At 42.2% G+C, this 17,995-nt stretch overlaps 1 protein-coding gene across 2 annotated transcripts in view; it reads left to right on the top strand.

Annotated features, from left to right (window-relative positions):
* The window catches only part of LOC146813512 (uncharacterized), a 451,939-nt gene that overhangs the window by 360,571 nt on the left and 73,373 nt on the right, over positions 1 to 17,995 (top strand). Inside the window, exon 10 of one of the 2 annotated variants that reach the window (XM_085620295.1) lies at positions 7,195 to 8,946. The exons of the other annotated variant lie outside the window; for it this stretch is intronic. Coding sequence (XP_085476421.1) covers positions 7,195 to 7,997 — 803 coding nt within the window. The 3' untranslated portion in view covers positions 7,998 to 8,946. Of the gene's footprint in view, positions 1 to 7,194; positions 8,947 to 17,995 lie in introns of those variants that run through there. 2 annotated transcript variants of the gene reach the window in all.

Raw genomic sequence — 17,995 nt, 5'->3', positions numbered from 1 at the left:
TAATGCGGCTCGGGCCAAAAACACTAGCATACTGCTTCGCAGACAAGCTTGGTTGAGGATTTCTGGGTTTAAACCAGAGGTACAAGCCTCTATCTTCAATCAACCTTTTGATGCACAACATCTCTTTGGTCCAGCTGTTGATGCATCTTTAGAAAAGATGAAAAAAGACACGGAGGTTGTTAAGTTCATGGGGGCCTTGCAAGCAACTTCTGGCAGAGGTTCCTTTCGTCGCTCATTCTATAGGGGCGGCTCCAAAAACATCTCAGGCAATAACGGCAGGGGAAGAGGCAGAGGTAATTCTACACGCACCTGCCCCGCCAACAACAATAAACAATGACTTATTTCCCATACACCCCCCACCCCTATCACTCCTGTTTGGAACACCATTACATCCGACAAATGGGTTCTACAAAATATCCATCTGGTTATTGCCTGGAACTTACAAGCACTCCACCCAATATTCCTCCAAGGTCACACATCCTGTCACAAGAACATATTATGCTTCTAAAGCAAGAAGTTCTTTCATTGCTGCAAGAAGGTGCAATAGAACTAGTCCCTTTACAATATCAAGGAACAGGAGTGTACTCCCTATACTTCCTGATTCTCAAAAAGGATGGCTCTCAGACCCATATTGGACCTCAGAGAACTCAATCTATACATTCAGTCGGACCATTTTCACATGGTAGCACTCCAGCAAGTGCTTCCTCTCCTTCAACAAGGCGACTTTCTATCCACTCTGGATCTAAAGGACGTTTCTTTCCATATACCAATACACCCTGCCCACCGCAAATACCTCCAGTTTGTGGTAGCAGGCCAACATTATCAATTCAAGGTCCTACTCTTCGGAGTCACAACTGCTCCCAGGGTTTTCACAAAATGCTTGACAGTAGTCGCAGCCCACCTGAGAAGACAACAGGTTCATGTCTTCCCCTACTTAGACGACTGGCTTATAAAGGCCAGTTCACACAACAGTTGCCTGCAACACACAGAGAAAACTGTGCAACTCCTTCACCAACTGGCGTTCACAATAAACCAGGCCAAATCCCATCTCCAACCCTCCATGTCTCAAGACTATCTAGGAGCTACCATAGACACACACAAAGCTGTAGCATATCCAACTCCAGCCAGACTCGGGACATTTCAAAACGTACTAGCTCAGTTCCAGCCTCAACACTCTCTACCAGCTCAAGTGTTTATGCAACTACTAGGAATGATAGCGTCTTGCATTCTCATAGTTCCCTACGCAAGATTTCAGATGCATCCCCTCCAGGAATCTGTAGCACGTCAGTGGAACCAGACTCAGGGTCAGTTATCAGATCTAGTGCTGGTAGACAGCCACACCCATCGCTCTCTCAGGTGGAACACACAAAACCTGTTAAAGGGGCAGCCCTACAGCGACCCGGTCCCACAGACAGTGCTGACAACAGACGAATCACCAACAGGTTGGGGAGCGCATCTCCAAAACCACACAATTCAAGGCATGTGGAGCCCCCAACAGAAACAGCTTCACATCAAGCTCCTAGAGATCTTTCTGGCTCTCAAAGCGTTTCGAGTTCAGTTAGGACGCAAAACCGTACTAATTCGTACAGACAACATGATAGCCATGTACGACATTCAAAAACAGGGGGGACACACTCCCTCCAACTGTCCCAGCTAGCACAGGAAATCTGGAGATGGGCCATTCATCACAAAATCTATCTCCTGGCAGAACACCTCCCAGGAGTGGACAATCAGATGGCAGATCTGTTAAGTCGACAGACACAACAGATCCACGAATGGGAACTACATCCTCAAGTCCTCCTCCCATTCTTCCAAATGTGGGGCTTCCCAAACAGACCTGTTTGCCACGCCACGTTTACAAAATGCCCAAACTTTGCATCCAAGTATCCACATCCATTGTCCAAAGGCAACGCACTATGGATGAATTGGTCAGGGATATTTGCTTACACTTCTCGCCTCTCCCACTCATTCCATAAATGGTTTGGAAACTCAAGCAAACGTCCCTGACGCTAATCCTGGTTCCTCCCACATGGGCACGTCAACCATTGTTCACAACCCAGTCTCCTCACCCAGAGCCATGGTGAGATAAGACACCCAGATCCCAGCCAGCTCAATCTAGCAATCTGGCACCTGAAGTCCTAGAGTTTGGCTATCTAAATCTACCGCCAGACTGGATGAACATCATCAAGGAAGCTAGGCGTCCTACCACAAGAGCTTGCTATGCGGCCAAGTGGAAGCGGTTTGTGATTTACTGTAACAACAATCACATCAACCCGCTTAATGCTTCGGTACAAAAGAATATATGCTATTTGTTACATCTACAACATTCCAACCTCGCATACCCATCTATCTGCTTACATCTTGCTGCAATAGCTGCATACCTCCAAAATAGGCAGCAGCTGTCTCTTTTTCAAGTACCTGTCATTAAGGCATTTATGGAGGGACTCAAAAGAGTTATTCTACCGAGACGTCCACTTGCCCCAGTGTGGAATCTCAATATTGTTCTCACCAGACTAATGGGTCCACCTTTTGAACCATTGCACAGATGTGAACTACAATTTCTTACATGGAAAGTGGCTTATCTGAAAGAAACACGTTAGTTAGATTCCTCACCTTAGAATATCCCCAGGCGTCAGGCTGGATCCGGAAAGATTTTTTGTAGCTATACCCCTTGCGCGTCGCTAGGCGTCGTCTGCGGCTCCGCGTCCGTCGTTGGCGTCGTGCGCCGGAATGACGTCGTCGGAGTACTTAGACGCCGCCCTCGCGCGCTGACGTCAGTTCTTGTACATAGCTTTCCGCGCCAGGAACGCAGAGCCATGCAAGAGACCGACACTGGTGCCAAAAAGTCTAGGGCCCTGAACAGGATAACCTTAACCCTAGATGTCGGTTCGCAGAGCGGGGAGGATGGGTGGGTCGGTGAGGAATCTAACTAACAAATGTTTCTTACAGATACATCGTTACCGAAGGTAAGTAACTTGTTCATCTGAAAGAAACACGTTAGTTAGATTCCTCACCTTAGAATAGATACCCCAGCAATACCAACCCCGGTGGAGGGTCTGCGAACCAAGATCACACCAGAAAGTCCTGGAGAACAGAACGGCCAAAGAAGCCATCCCTCTGCACTTGGCTGTCCAGGCAATAGTGCTTGGTGAACGTGTGCAGTGAGGCCCAAGTCGCCGCCTGACAGATGTCCTGCAAGGGAACTCCCCGGCCCAGGGCAGTAGTCGCCTCCGTGGCCCGGGTGGAATGGGCTCTCAGCCCAACAGGAGGGTCCTTTTTCGCCAAGGAGTAACAAACTTTTATACACAAGACGACCCACCGTGAGAAGGTACGTTTGTGTATGGCTCTCCCCTTCTTAGCACTTACGTATCCAACAAAAAGTTGGTCGTCCACCCGGAACTGTCTGGTGCGGTCCAAATAAAAGGACAGCGCACGTTTTGGGTCCAGACGGGGGAGCCTCTCTTCCTCTTTCGAAGGATGCGGAGGCGGAAAGAAGGTGGGTAAAGTGACCGATTGCCCGATGTGAAAGGGGGTCACCACTTTCGAAAGAAAAGAAGGACAATAGAGGAACCCTTTTTGCAAATGCATCAAAACAAGGTGCTTCTTCAAACCAACCCTAAATTCTTTCCTAAAGTCATTTCTGCCTTTCACATTAATCGGTTGAGTTACCTGTTTTCTTCCCTCAACCAGATTCAGTGGCAGAACGTGCTCTACACACAGTAGATGTCAAACGAGCACTGCTGTATTACATTGAAAGGACAAAACCTTTCCGTAACACCGATCAACTTTTTGTAGCCTTTGTTCCACCACACAAGGGCAATGCCATATCAAAATCAGGTATTGCAAGGTGGATTGTTAAGTGTATTCAAATATGCTATGCAAAGGCTAAAAGTACATTACCAGTTCCCCCTAGAGCGCACTCTACACGTAAACTGGAGGCTTCTATGGCATTCCTAGGGAATATACCCATTGATGACATACGCAAAGCTGTAACTTGGTCTACTCTTCACACATTCACAAAACATTACTCAGTTTTACGGACACTATTTCAGACTACTGCAACAGCTACAGGTTAACCACCGCTTTGGGAGATAACTGCTATATAGTCTATGCAAAACCATATGATCTACAGCTCATATGCCTCGAACGGAAAATGCTACTACTTACCAGTATGCATCTGTTCTCGCCATGTAGAACTGTAGAATCATATGCGCCCACCCACCTCCCTGGGAACCTATACCTGTTGCAGTTATATCTTAATTAGATACATACATTCATGGACATCTCCTTCTAACTACTCTTACTGGCTCCATTATCACCCTCTGCGGGAAAACAATCTAACAATGGAGTCGATGCCCATGTGCACTATCACCTAAGGGAGGAGTCACCTACCTCGTGACTGGAAAGACTTCTAAGAAAAACAAAGTCAAACATCCGGACCCAACACTAGATGGCGATGTATGCAAAAGCATATGATTCTACAGCTCTACATGCCGAGAACAGATGCATACTGGTAAGTAGCATTTGCCTTTTCTTCTATTGTTTTAATTGTTCAACCATGATTGGATTGAGTTTCTTAAACAAACTGCAAGTAATGAGCCAAAACATTCCTGAAGGACCCCTCTTAGAATATGTGCGTCATACCGCTCAGATTTGTAAATATGATTAATTGCTTCCTTTACATATCCTGCAATGTTTGGTGTCCAGTCCAGCGCCAGACACAAACATTGGACCACTCTATGGTACCTTCTGGCTGATAAGGAGCTCCTGCACCAGAAACATTGCAACACTGATGTGTTCTTTCTTTCTTTGTTTTTCTTTTTCTTTTTGCGATCTAGATTGGATAACCAAAGATAGGATCCAATAGTCGATGCCACTCTTCTAGAGTGGGACCTCTCTCCACCCCACCATTCTGGTGGTAGGACGTTCAACTTTCACTATATGCAATTTTTCTGGTACTCAAGAAGTGTTAGGGTTCTCTGTCCGAGATCAATAGGGGCGCGAAACATGTTGACCTGTTTAAGTTTTTTCACTCTCTCTCATTCACATCGGAATACTAAGTAACATTACAATCAGTAGTAGCACCAACCATCAGATTTTTTAATCTGACAGAAGAATCCACTCATTGAAAAAACATAGTACTGATTTCCCCTAGTCAGTTTTATACTCACTTCCTTAAGCGCACTCTCTCACACGCTTCATACTGCGAGAATAACAAAAGATCTCTGCTAAAGTGACCCTGCCGTAGGGCATTGCAGCGCCAGCCAACTGAGGAGCATCCGCCCTATGTTGAAGCATGGCATATCATGGGATTTGTGGGGGCAACAAGTAATAGTATGGTTGACTATTATATCAACATCCTAGATCCTCTCCTTTCTTTAGATCTCACTAGGAACAGTGACCCCCTATTAGGACAATACTTTGCTTTGGAGCACAGGCATGGGACCTTTTTTTCGCTCCTAGTCCCCCTTCTCTCTTCTCTTAGTTATGTTAAGCATGGCAGCTCAGCCGAGGGACTTACCAATGGTTCTCTATATCTCTACCCTTTGCTTATATCTAAAAACATCACACAATCATGGATGGCAATTTAGAGCTAAGCTTTGGTAAAGGTGTCATTTCTGAAAATACTCAAAACACCATCCATTTTCAGGGCAGATGGGTAGACACCCACCTGCAGCCATCAAGGAGATTGGAACTCGATTGCGCCTCTCAAAAAACAGCAGGTGAAGATAGCATTGCATGGCGCTGTTATGGCAGATTATCTCTGAGCTCATATAGCTCCCAATGCATTAATAGTGACCACAGCACCCGTCTCTTCCTGGAGGACAATCTTTAGGCGCGAATGGAGCCAAATAGCATGAAAATGCACACGCGATTGGCTAGTTGGGATGTGTGAGGGCAACAAGTAATAGTCTTGTTGGCTATCTTATCTACATCCTGGATCCACTCCTTTTCTTGAGATTCTTACTAGGAACTGTGCCACCCCCCCCCCTATTTTGGAGAAGACCTCCTCCACATCAACCAAAAGATAACGCTGACAACATTTTAGATCCACCCCATCCTTCTAAGGAAAGGGAGAGGCTTCATTGTCAGGATCCGAAAGAGCTCTGTCCTTTTACATTGATCATACCAAGGACCACCGAGTGGACGATCAGATCTTTATCAGTTTTAAAGAAGCAAAAAAAAGGCAGGGCTGTGCAGAAGAGAGCCATCTCTCAATGGATTGTACTTTGCTCATGATCTGCAAAACACTAGCTAAGAAGCAGCCTCCTGAGGTGTTTCGGCCCATTCCACAAGGGCTAAGGCCACTACTACTGCTTTATCATGTAGGGTATCTATCCTTGACATCTGCCAAGCCGCTACATGGGTTTCACTCCACAGTTCACTAAGCACCACTGCTTGGACAGTCAAATCCATCAAGACAGGCCTTTTGTCTATTCAGTCCTCCAGAATTTGCTGGTTTGATCCATTTGCAAACTCACGTCGGGGGAGGTATTGCTTGGGTATCTATTCTAAGGTGAGGAATGTGCGGTTAGATGTCTCTATCAGATGAACAAGTTACTCACCTGCGGTAATGCTTTTTCAGGTACAGACTATCTAACCGCAGAGTCCTCCTTGACCCTCTCATCTTCCCTGCCCTGTGAAATGGACTCCTCAGCCTAACATTCCTGATGGATTCTGGACACTGGTTACACATCATTCAATCATTGCTCCGTGTTTTTGGGCACGGAAATAATCATAAAAGAAACTGATGTCAGCACTCCAATGTGGTGCCTATAAAGTCACTGTGTATGTCACCTCCGACGCTGGCGACATTGACACTGAGCCACTTAACGCCACCTACAGGCACATAAAGACACTGCTCAAGATTTCTTCCGGCTCCTGTCTGAAGCTTAGGGAATATTTTCAGTTAAGAAATCTGCGATAAGATTCTCTACCAGAAAAAGCGTTACCGGTAAGTAAGTCCTTCATGTCTAGCACTGATGTCTGGGTAATCTCCTATTACTTTAAGTGACAGCACGTCATGTCTGGTTGACTGCTCAATGTTTGTGTATTAACAGAAAGTATGTTTTAAAACATCTAACATCTACGTGCATTGACACTGTGACCCTTTGGCATGCAACATCACAACTCTATGCTTCTGTTTTAAACCATTTCTAAGTTATATTCTTGCATTCCTGTTTCATTCTCCAGCATACCAATCAGAGGTAGGCATAATGAATGAGAAAGAGTCCCATACATGCTTCGAGCCCAAGAAGAATTCAACTCACATGTTCACCTTAAAAAAATGCCAGAGAACACACAAGTTGAAAAGAACCTTTACCTGCACTCAGTGTGAGAAGAGATTTAGCAGGAAGGCACTTCTGACGAAGCATCAAAGAGTCCACACTGGGCTGAGACGGTATCCCTGCACCAAATGTGAAAAGAGCTTTAATCAAAAGACCTCTCTACTTAAGCACCAAAAATCACATTCTGAAGGGAGGCTCTTTCATTGCACGGATTGTGACAAGAGCTTCACTCGAAATGCCACTCTTTCGATTCATCAAAGATCACACTCAGGAGTGAGGCCTTATCACTGCACTGATTGTGAGAAAAGCTTTACACAAAAGTCAAATCTTCTATATCACCAAAGAACACACACAGAAATGAGGCCTTTTCACTGCAATGAGTGTGAGAAGAGATTTACTCGTAAGCAACATCTTCTACAGCACCAGACAATACACATGGAAGAGAGGCCCTTTCACTGCATGGAGTGTGACAAGAGCTTCACACGAAAGTCTTCTCTTTTGATTCATCAAAGAACACACACAGGAGTGAGGCCTTATTACTGCACTGATTGCGAGAAAAGTTTTTCACAAAAATCGAGTCTTCTCTACCACGAAAGAAAACACACAGAAAGTAAGCCCTTTCACTGCACAGAGTGTGAGAAGAGATTTATTTGTAAGCAACATCTTCAACGGCACCAAAGAATACACAGTAACAATTCACTGAGCTGAGTATAACTAATGTTTCAGATATAGGTCACAGCTTTGAAATCATGAACGAATACACTTATCTTTGAGGTCATTTCACTGCACTAAATGTGAGAAGACCTCTACTCTAAAATCAGCTGTTGTAATTCATCAAAGAATACCCACGAGTGAGGCCTTATAAATGCATGGAGTGTGAGAAGAGATTTACTCAAAAGCCAGGTACTCTATATCACCATATAGCTCACAGGAGCAAAGCTTTGTCCAAATGTTGAATTTTTAAATGCACATAAAATATACTAAAGTGAGTAATTTTTCTGCATAAAGTGTAAGAGAGTTTAACTCATAAATCACATCCTCTGTGGCACCAGAGAATTCCTACGGGACTAGGCACTCTTCATGCACTACATTCTATAATGAAGATCAGTCTTTGCCTTCATTACATTAATAGTAACTGAGTGTTAAAAGTGATTTTATTTTGAAATAAACATCAATAGTCAGAGAGTCTTGACGTCTTTTCTTCACATGCAGACAAGTATTCTACAGCAGAACTGATCATATGGCATGGAGTAGTTTTTAATGTATTTTTGGCAGTCTGTAATGCTTTGAGTTTGAAATAGCACAACTAATGTCTCCCATGTGCAAATCAGATTTTAAATAAGAGCATTATTTTATTTTTACAAAATATCCTGGACTTGACAAGAGGGAAAACATTTTTCGATTTAGAAAGCAGTTTTCTGATTTTTCATGAGTGGAATTTTAACCCTTATCAGCCACTTTAAGTGCCAGACAGATTATGCATATTTGTACCAAGTAGGACTACTGTTAGTATGGTGTACTAAAATGGGGGTAGCCAAAGCACATCATTTCAGTACTACCTTAAAAAGGGTTTGAAACATTTTGCATTATTGAAGAATAACAAGTTTATATCTGTATTGTGTTACCCTTTTTCCACAATAAATGTATTTGAAATTTCTTTGTTCTGTAATTATTTAACTGTTGTCTAAATCTTCACATTTATTAATATATTTTGATATCAAGTCCTATAATCTGCATTCTTGCAACTGCAGTGAAGCACAGTGGAGCACTATAGGGTTCTTCCGTTGCAGTGAGTCTATTCCCATATGTAATAATGTAGCACAGAAGATACCCTATTCCCACAGTTTTCAATGTTAGAGTAGAGACTCTGTTCCAAAATTGTTAATGGGTTTGAATAATGAATCTATTCCTGCACTTCTCAATAAAGCTGAGTAGTAAATGTATTTCCATATGTGTCCGTGTTAAGGAGGAGTTAATCATTTTCCATACTTATTAATGTTGCTGAATAGTGAATCTGTTATTGTTAGAGTAGTAAACCTATTCCCATACTTAATATTGTTACTGGGGAGTGACTATTCCAAAACGTGTTAATGTGACACAGCAATGAATCTTCCACCATACTTATTAATGTGACAATGTAGTGAATCTATTCACATACTTATTATTTTATTGAATAATTTCCCAAATTTAAAATTATCACAGAGTAGTGAATCTGTTCCATGTACTTATTCATGCAACATAGTGAAAATCATCCCATATTTTTTATTTTTGCAGGGTAGTGAATCTATTCCCTAATTTAATAGTATTGGAATAGTGAATCCATTCATATACCTATAAGATAACAGTGAATATATTGCCTTGTTTAACATTTTTAAAGCATATTTAATCTATTCCTTACTAAATAGTATTTTAGAATTGTGACTCTATTTCACTACTTGTTAATGGTGTTGAGTATTGAATCTATTACATACTTGATGTATTTGACCGAGTAATTAATGTATTGCGCATTGGAATAATATACATTATAGGTTTGGCATAGGACTGAGGTCAGTATGCCCCTATCGAGTATATTAAACTTAATTACTTTGTGTGTCAGCTAACTCAGAGGCCACTAGAAACTCCTTGTGAAACAAGAAGGGAGTAGTTTCTGGAAACCGCATAAACATGACAACTTTGTTTCCCTTTTGAATCGGAACGCTCTCAGAATCGTGGAAACAATAGATAACAGTTTCACTCAGCTAATCGTGCATGCTTAGTTTCTGCAGAGTTTACACAGAAAGAGTAGATGGGCGTTTCAATAAAAGGATTTATTGAACAGTCTTATTTCTCGTGTAAGAGATATGTGCTGTTACAATCATAAGACCGTATGCAAGATATATTATGTACAGCGTAAACAGTAGAAAGAAATAATACTGCACTAGCATTATCTTTTAGCTATGACACATATTATTCATATACACAAATAACATAGGCTAAAAATGCGAGTACCCATACGATGCGTTCTCTAACTAATTCTACCCCAGTGTACCCAAGTGTAGGACAAGGTAAGAAGTAGGTGCTGTATTCTATAGTAAGGTATGCTATAGTTTGTATGCCAAGTTTGTATGCCAAGAGTCCCTCTAGGTTCTAGTCAACTCCATACCTTAAGAATGAGAGAGGTTGGAATCTCTATCCGGTTCTCGAACTCTAACACCCCGCAAAGGGAGTCAGAACACTGAAAGCTGGATTCTCTGCGAGCAGGGATGACAGCATCTTGTCAGTGCGTCAGGCCAGGACACGGGCTCCTCTAAGTCGAGGTCTCCTCCTTACTTGTCGCCGTGGCGAGCAGTTTCAAGTCTTGCAGCCGAGCCATGGCTTGCCATAGTAAGGGAAGGTATATTTATACCTGGAAGGTGCTTAGGAATATTTGCATTGAAATAAAGTCGGGCAGAGGAAGACGCCATGAATGAACCCTTGGGGTATAGCGGTTCATGCATAATAAATTAGTTCTTGGAGAAATCAGTAATCCTGGGCTAGGGAAATTCTCAGCAGCTTAAGGGTCTGTTTTCTAAGAACTCGTTGTGACGTTGGGGTGGACGGATGTAGGTGACCATGCCTGTATTTGGATAGCATGGCTAATGCCTAAATAAGGACTGGGATCCTATGCCTATATAAGGGCAATACGAATTGTGCCTATATAAGGACATGTATCAGGAAAAAATATATACGGACACCTAAAGAGGAATACAACACCCACTCCATTTTCAAATGAACGATTGTACTAAATGCTAAACAATAAAATGCTAAAATTAAAATTGAGTACCAGATATTGCTAAAAACATACTAAAATAAGTCTTTGTTATAAAAAGTCCAGCTAGACATGAAATGCAAAGGTGCTGTACATACTAAAGCAGGTGTTCATTTTAAGCGTATGTTTACAAAAGATGCTAAATGAACGAACATGAATATAAACATATGATGAAATGGTTCACATTATATAAGAAAATTTCAAACTCCATTTTATGTCATGGTACATAAATGAAATTGTGGTGAATAAAGGTGACAATGTGTCCCTGGAAGTGTTCAAAGAAGTCTGTTCTCTATGAATAGTTCTACTGTAAGCAGATTGAATCAAATTGCCATGTATTTTGAAATTTAGAAAAAAGTCAATTCTAGGAAGCGTTCCAAGTTTTTCTGTTTTGAAAATATGGAGGCCAAATTCATAGCATCCCTGGTACACTGTGAGCCAAATCAAAGTCAGTGCAAGGGTCTGGTGAAAACATGAAATCCTCCACTCCTGTAGACAAAAGATCGTCTACCAATGTAGGTGACAGTTGGAATACCTCGTTTCGAAGATTAACTGCACATAGATGTGAAGCATCGCCAGTAGCAGTGACCGTTTCCGATGTTACCTGAGTGCCTGTTGATCCATCTTGTACCTCAGCAGTAGCATGTTTGTCTGTGAGATCTCAACGAATGCTGTCATCAGGATTGGTAGCCTCTGGGGACAACACAGAGCATGGGCCGTTATCGGGTCCAGCAGAGTATCGATATCCGTTGGCATGACTGATGGGAGTGTTTGACAGATGTCTAGTACGCATTCTTCACTGCAAAGCAGGCAGCGTAGAACAGGTAAAATGCAGTCTTGCCAGATTGGTCTGAATGACAGAAACCATGTGGTATTTAATTCTCGTAGACGAGGTAAGCCCAAAAGTTGTACTGTGCACTTACGACACCTCCTTTCTAGGAGAGCTTTCTCCAAGTTGCGTTCCAAGTTTTTCTGTTTTGAAAATATGGAGGCCAAATTCATAGCATCCCTGGTACACTGTAAGCCGAATCAAAATCAGTGCAAGGGTCTGGTGAAAACATGAAATCCTCCACTCCTGTAGACAAAAGATCGTCTACCGATGTCGGTGACAGTTGGAATACCTCGTTTAGAAGATTAACTGCACATAGATGTGAAGCATCGCCAGTAGCAGTGACCGTTTCCGATGTTACCCGAGTGCCTGTTGATCCATCTTGTACCTCAGCAGTAGCATGTTGCGTCTGTGAGATCTCAACGAATGCTGTCATCAGGATTGGTAGCCTCTGGGGACAACACAAAGCATGGGCCGTTATCGGGACATGGTAAGCCCAAAAGTTGTACTGTGCGCTCACGACACCTCCGTTCTAGGAGAGCTTTCTCCAAGTTGCTGGGAGTGACGCCGGTGGATTGGCTTGGCTTAGCGTAGTAGTAGGAATAATAACAGGATTCCTGCAACGAGTGCTAGAATTAGTGGCAGACCACCAAACACCGAGTGCACGAAGTGTGGAATGATTCCGAGGACTGCCTGAAAAGGTGTTAACAGTCTGGAACATATGCTCTTAAATACATGTACAATGCCGCTCGTATCAGACATGTTGAAGATACGTTCCATCATTTCTATGAAATGTATAGGGCAGTTTGTACTTATTAAAGCCTGTATCTCAGCCGAAGTCCTTGCAATTTGTAGATCGTAGGTTTCTTTGGCCGAGCTCAAATGCACGGTTTGTTGTAAAAGCATGGCTTCCATTCTGCTTAAAGTATCAAATCATATAGAAGAAACATTCAATGAAGGCCATAAAGGCGACTCCCTGACTGTTTCCATTTTTGTGGGAGCAATACTTGCATACAGCAAGTGACCCTGGCACTAATCGTTACCAGATATGGGATTCCTTGCAGCATGCCAGTGCAACTCTGATCATTCAACATGAGGTAACTCCCATTCGAAAGTTGGCCAAACATTGGATTAATCACAGCAGCTGGTGTACCCTGCAGGTAGCAGAACAGGTTTGCCACAGAACGTTACAAGCCCTGTGTAAACTAATATCCAGAGAAATGAGTGACCCGCTCAGTGCATTTTCACAGTGTGTACCACTAATAAACACTTCACGACCCCCACTCCAACATCTGTGTGTGTAAAGTAAATCCCAGGCTGTCTTAATGTATTCTTTACCCAACCATTCATATTTGCCTACTTGCATTTGTTTGAGGCAATACTGAAAATGGAAAGTTGTAACAGGCAGAGTTATTTTGCCATGAATGATCCATTCTGTAGCTCGTTTTTCTGCTACCGTAAATGGCAATTTTTCCAGTTTTTCAATGCTCAGCACTGTATACTTTGCTCCCCTTTGTGTCAGTTTGATCTGTTTATCAGTGAGATTGTATTTTGTAAACAGACGACGTGTTGATGAAACGCCAAGGCATATAGCCTGCACGCAAGGATTGCAGCATCCAGTCTAATAGCATAATTGAAAGTAACGGAGATTGGCCTTGTGGCAGCATGGCTCAATCTTGTTCCAATATGTCAATAGCAGAGGATACAATGTTGCCCAGTCAATATATCCCGGATGACAGTCGTTAACCCATTGTCGACCACAGCGAGAGATTTCTCTAAATTAATACGATCAATTTCTCGTATTCGTTTTGCAGTCTCTGCTTGGGTAATCTTCCATATTTCATTGTAAGCAGCATAGATGCCGGCAAATATGAAACGTTTTTGATGCGGTTTTCTTGGTCCTAGCAAGAAATCCCTAAGGTCTGCGCCTTCTTTAAGTAAAGATAAGTGTTGTTTCACATCCTCGAGTGTAGATTTCTGTAACCAGTTGAGGCACAATTTTCCTACACTGTATGTTGTTACTACCCCTGGATGCTGTCTTTGAACATAACGTGGGTCTGGCCTGTTGATAGTAAAACCCTGTATTCTAGTCAGGAATCTTTCTTGACAGATGTTTGTGTCTGTGGGCCAGAGCAACCATTTTTCCCATTCAGGATCTGATCTGTTGTGTTGTAGTATGGTGTCTACTGTGACCGCTTCCTGTAAAGTGCTATTACTTGAAGGTGTTGGCACAGAAGGTGTGTTCATGTCCTTGATCTTGGCTAATCCAAGGCAAGATGTTTGTTGCCCAGTGTCATTCAAAAACATTATTTGCTGATTGATGATACAGGCTTTAAACAAAGCTTCCATCCCCTGCACTTGCCAATCTTTAGAACCCCAGACACATTTTGTGTCAATTGTGTCTTTACAAAAGTCAAACCCTTGTCTAGACAATTGGGCAATAAAGGCTACAGAATAAATCTGTTTAGTATTTGTTAACATACTTTTCTGTCATGTTTTGTTTACATTTCTATTGAAAAATGTTTCTGGATCAGATGTATCCTGAAAAATATGGAACTTATTTGCAAATGTTTTTGAACTACCCCTTGGTGGTGTAGGACAATCTTCCCATTGGTTAAACATAAACACATTTCTAGGTGTTGCAGATTTATGCAAGAAATGATGACCATAGTGGTTATAACAATAAAGCTGTTCGTAGTCTGATGAACCCTCTAAGTTTTCATTGTTAGAAAATGCAGCAGACCTTTCTAGATCAGACATCATGTTATTAACAGTCTCAATGTCCTAATCATCAGAATAGGTACTAGAGGTAATAATGTCACTTAATGAAATTTTAAATAAGTGTGGAATTTTCAAAAGTTCCGACGGGCTGAATATATCATAATCGGTTTTGTCCCAAACTATATCATCTTGTATAGGAACGGCTGTTATGTTCACTGCTGACAAGTCTCTTGCTTCACGATGGGATGATTTTGTGTGGCTTTAAAAGTAAGTTCACATGTTTACTTTCAGTGTCTAAATGAATATATCTGCCATTCACTGGCACGCAAATAGTCATTACTAAAGCTAGCCAAAGCAGAAAGAAAAATATTCCAGAAATAATCCATAGTTCAGTCCATGGTGAAACCAGATATGTCTCTTTCAGAAAATGAAAAAAGTCTTGTGCTTGTTCTTTGAAAGTTTTTTGGGCTGGGGTCGTTTCGGGCTCACTTGGATCCTCAGAAAACGTATCCAAGTTAATGAAGTAGCCAGAAGCAGTTCAGTCAATTGTTGGAATTGCATCAGGATTCATTGAAATCGCTGGAACCAGTTGATCACGTGTTACATTGGTGTAGACAGGTGTGTGTGGACGAACTGTTATTTGAGTTTCAAGAGGGACGAGTTTCATAGCATGATTGCATAGTCCTTCAACTGTTACTGCTGAATTCTCGATGGTGATGAGCCTTTCAGTCTGAACTTCTTGTATAGTAGCGAGAAGAGTGCGTTTGCTACTAGGTCGGAGTCCACAAGGCCTACTGTTTAGTATTGGCCACATAGTGTGGTTTGATGAGGTCGATTGACACAAATCTTTTCTCCTTTCTTCCAGCAAAAGTACTGTTCTTGTTCCGTGGATAGCTAGGACAGGTACTGGTTGTCTGTAAGAAGGCCCAAATTCCTTCTTGTCCGCAATCTTCTCTCTGACTAGACAGGCCTTGCTGGGACGGCTGGTTTTTCCCCAGTGGTGGTTGGCTTCAGGAACACGTTGCTTCGAGAATTTCCCTCAGGATGAAATGGAGAGGAGTACCGCAATGCTACGCCCAAACTGGCCATGGCTTCTTTGTAAACCCGAGAGCTAAACGCAGGACCCTGGTCAGAATGTAGTGTGCCAATTGCGTATGTGCCGATATAGACTCGCAAATCTTTTATAACAGTTCGAGCGTGAGCCGAGCGCTGAGGCCACATCCATAGGAACCTTGAGCACGAATCCACTGCGACCATGATATAGTTATAATTACCATCCCTTTGCAAGGGACCGCATTGATCCAGGTAAACACAAGCTAATGGTTTATCTGAAATTAACAAGGGCGTCTGCGCAGGACGTTTCACTGTGGAGACTTTCATCTGTTGCCATATTTCACATTCCAAAACATAGTTTTTGGTCTGTTTCCTAATGCTAGGTCACCAGTATCTTTGTTTTAGTAAATATACAGTTGCAGAAACACCTGCATGGGCAGAGGCTATACCTTTATGCGGTGCTAGGATCAGTCCCGATCTACTTTCCTTGTTTGGAATTACCCTATCCCCCACTCCAGGGATTCGAGCAAAGGGAACGTTGTTCTTATCAATTACATAAGAGTACTTGAGTGGAAATTGTTTCGGTAACGCTGCACCACTGGCTTTGCTTGAAGCATTGACAGCCAACAATATCTCACTGTCTATTTTCGTTTTTGAACGTGTGATCGCAGCTACGGAAGCTGTTTGCACAGCCCCCTTCGCGGCTTCATCAGCCAATGAATTCCCTGCAACGTGAACGCCATCACTTTGATGACTCAGCGTGTGTATCACGTGAGTATTTTGTTGTCCATTTCGCAACTGAACTACTTGTTCCCAAAGCGTTTTATGCTTTATTGTGCCACCTTTTACATCTTTGAATCCATTTCGAAGCCAATTCTGCAAATATTCATTATATGACTGAACACAGTAAAAGGAATCGCATACTATAAGTGTGGGGAATTCGCGATACGTATTTTCGAGTGCCAGTTTGAGTGCTTGTCGTTCAGCTCGCTGAGCTGTACAATCTCCTAGAGATTGAGTGTTAGTGACCATAGGTCTGAAGATACCATCTCGCATGCGACCTTTAACGATTACGTCCGCTGCACTGTAAGCTTGATTACTCCCTGTAGCGGGTTGTGCTGATCCGTCAGTATAAATGATAAATTTGTACTGATCAAGAAGAAGAATCTCAGTGGGCAGAGGACATTCATGTTCACATTGTAGGAATGCTTGTGTTTTTAAATCAGGATCAAAAACATATTCAACATCTGTTGCAGCAAGAGAATTAACCCATTGTATCCATCTTGGATGTAAAGCTTTTGCATTTGGAATGCTCGCTTGTGTAACCACCTCTAACAATAATGCCTTTCCCCTGAGCTAGAGCTCTTTCTTTTGCTACAGCGGTTTGAACTGCTGTCAGATTTTTTTCTGTTGAAGTGAAGCGCATTTTTGCTTAAATGTTATTTTTATGCAATTGAAACTTTTTCACCCTCATTAAATGTTAAATAGGTGAATCCGCATTGACCCAAAATTATTCGGATCACTAAATTGCGTGTATTTATGCGTGTTTGCAAGTGATTTGTTGCTAACATGTTAGCTTGGAGTGAACGCAATATTTCTGTGTGTTCTTGTGTCCAATCTTTGATTGAAAAATCAGGTTTTATTAATTTGTAGAGAGGTTTAATCCTTGCAGTGTAATTTAGAATGTATGTTCTTCCAAAATTTAGGAAACCTAGAATCGACTGTAAATTTTTCAGCATTTTTGGAGGTTGGAGCAGCGTACACTTTTCTGAAAAGTTAGCTGCCAGGCTTTTGCCTTCACTTGTAAGCTCATATCCTAGGAAAAGGACATTGAGATGGGCAATTCTAGATTTTTTAGAGTTGAATTTATAGCCCTAAGAGGCGAAGCCCAGTAAAATGGTACTTACCCTGTTCAAGTGCCTATCTAGGTCATCGTCTGTCAGATAGATGTCATCGACATATAACAATGCCTCATCATCATAAATTTGTAGTAACTCTGTTACTCTTGCTGAGAATAACCCCGGGCTGTTCTTAAACCCTTGTGGGATTCGACAAAAGTGACGCTGGGTTCCCCTTATTGAGAAAGCTGTTAAGTACCTGCTTTCAGGTGCTATGTTTTGACAAAAGAAACCATTTGAAATGTCTAATGTGGTTTTATATTTTTTATGCACAATGTTATTCATTAATGCTGTACTATGTGCATTTTGCACTGCAAATGTTTTAGAACAAGTGTTCAAGTGTCTGTGATCCAAAACTAGACAATATGTATTGTCTGGTTTGGATACAGGAAACAAAGGATTGCTCATTGAGGAGGTG

This window comes from Triturus cristatus, chromosome 7 (assembly GCF_964204655.1).
Source record: "Triturus cristatus chromosome 7, aTriCri1.1, whole genome shotgun sequence".
NCBI lineage: Eukaryota > Metazoa > Chordata > Amphibia > Caudata > Salamandridae > Triturus > Triturus cristatus.
Note: the sequence above shows the minus strand (reverse complement) of the source record. Positions and strands in the feature narration are given on the sequence as shown.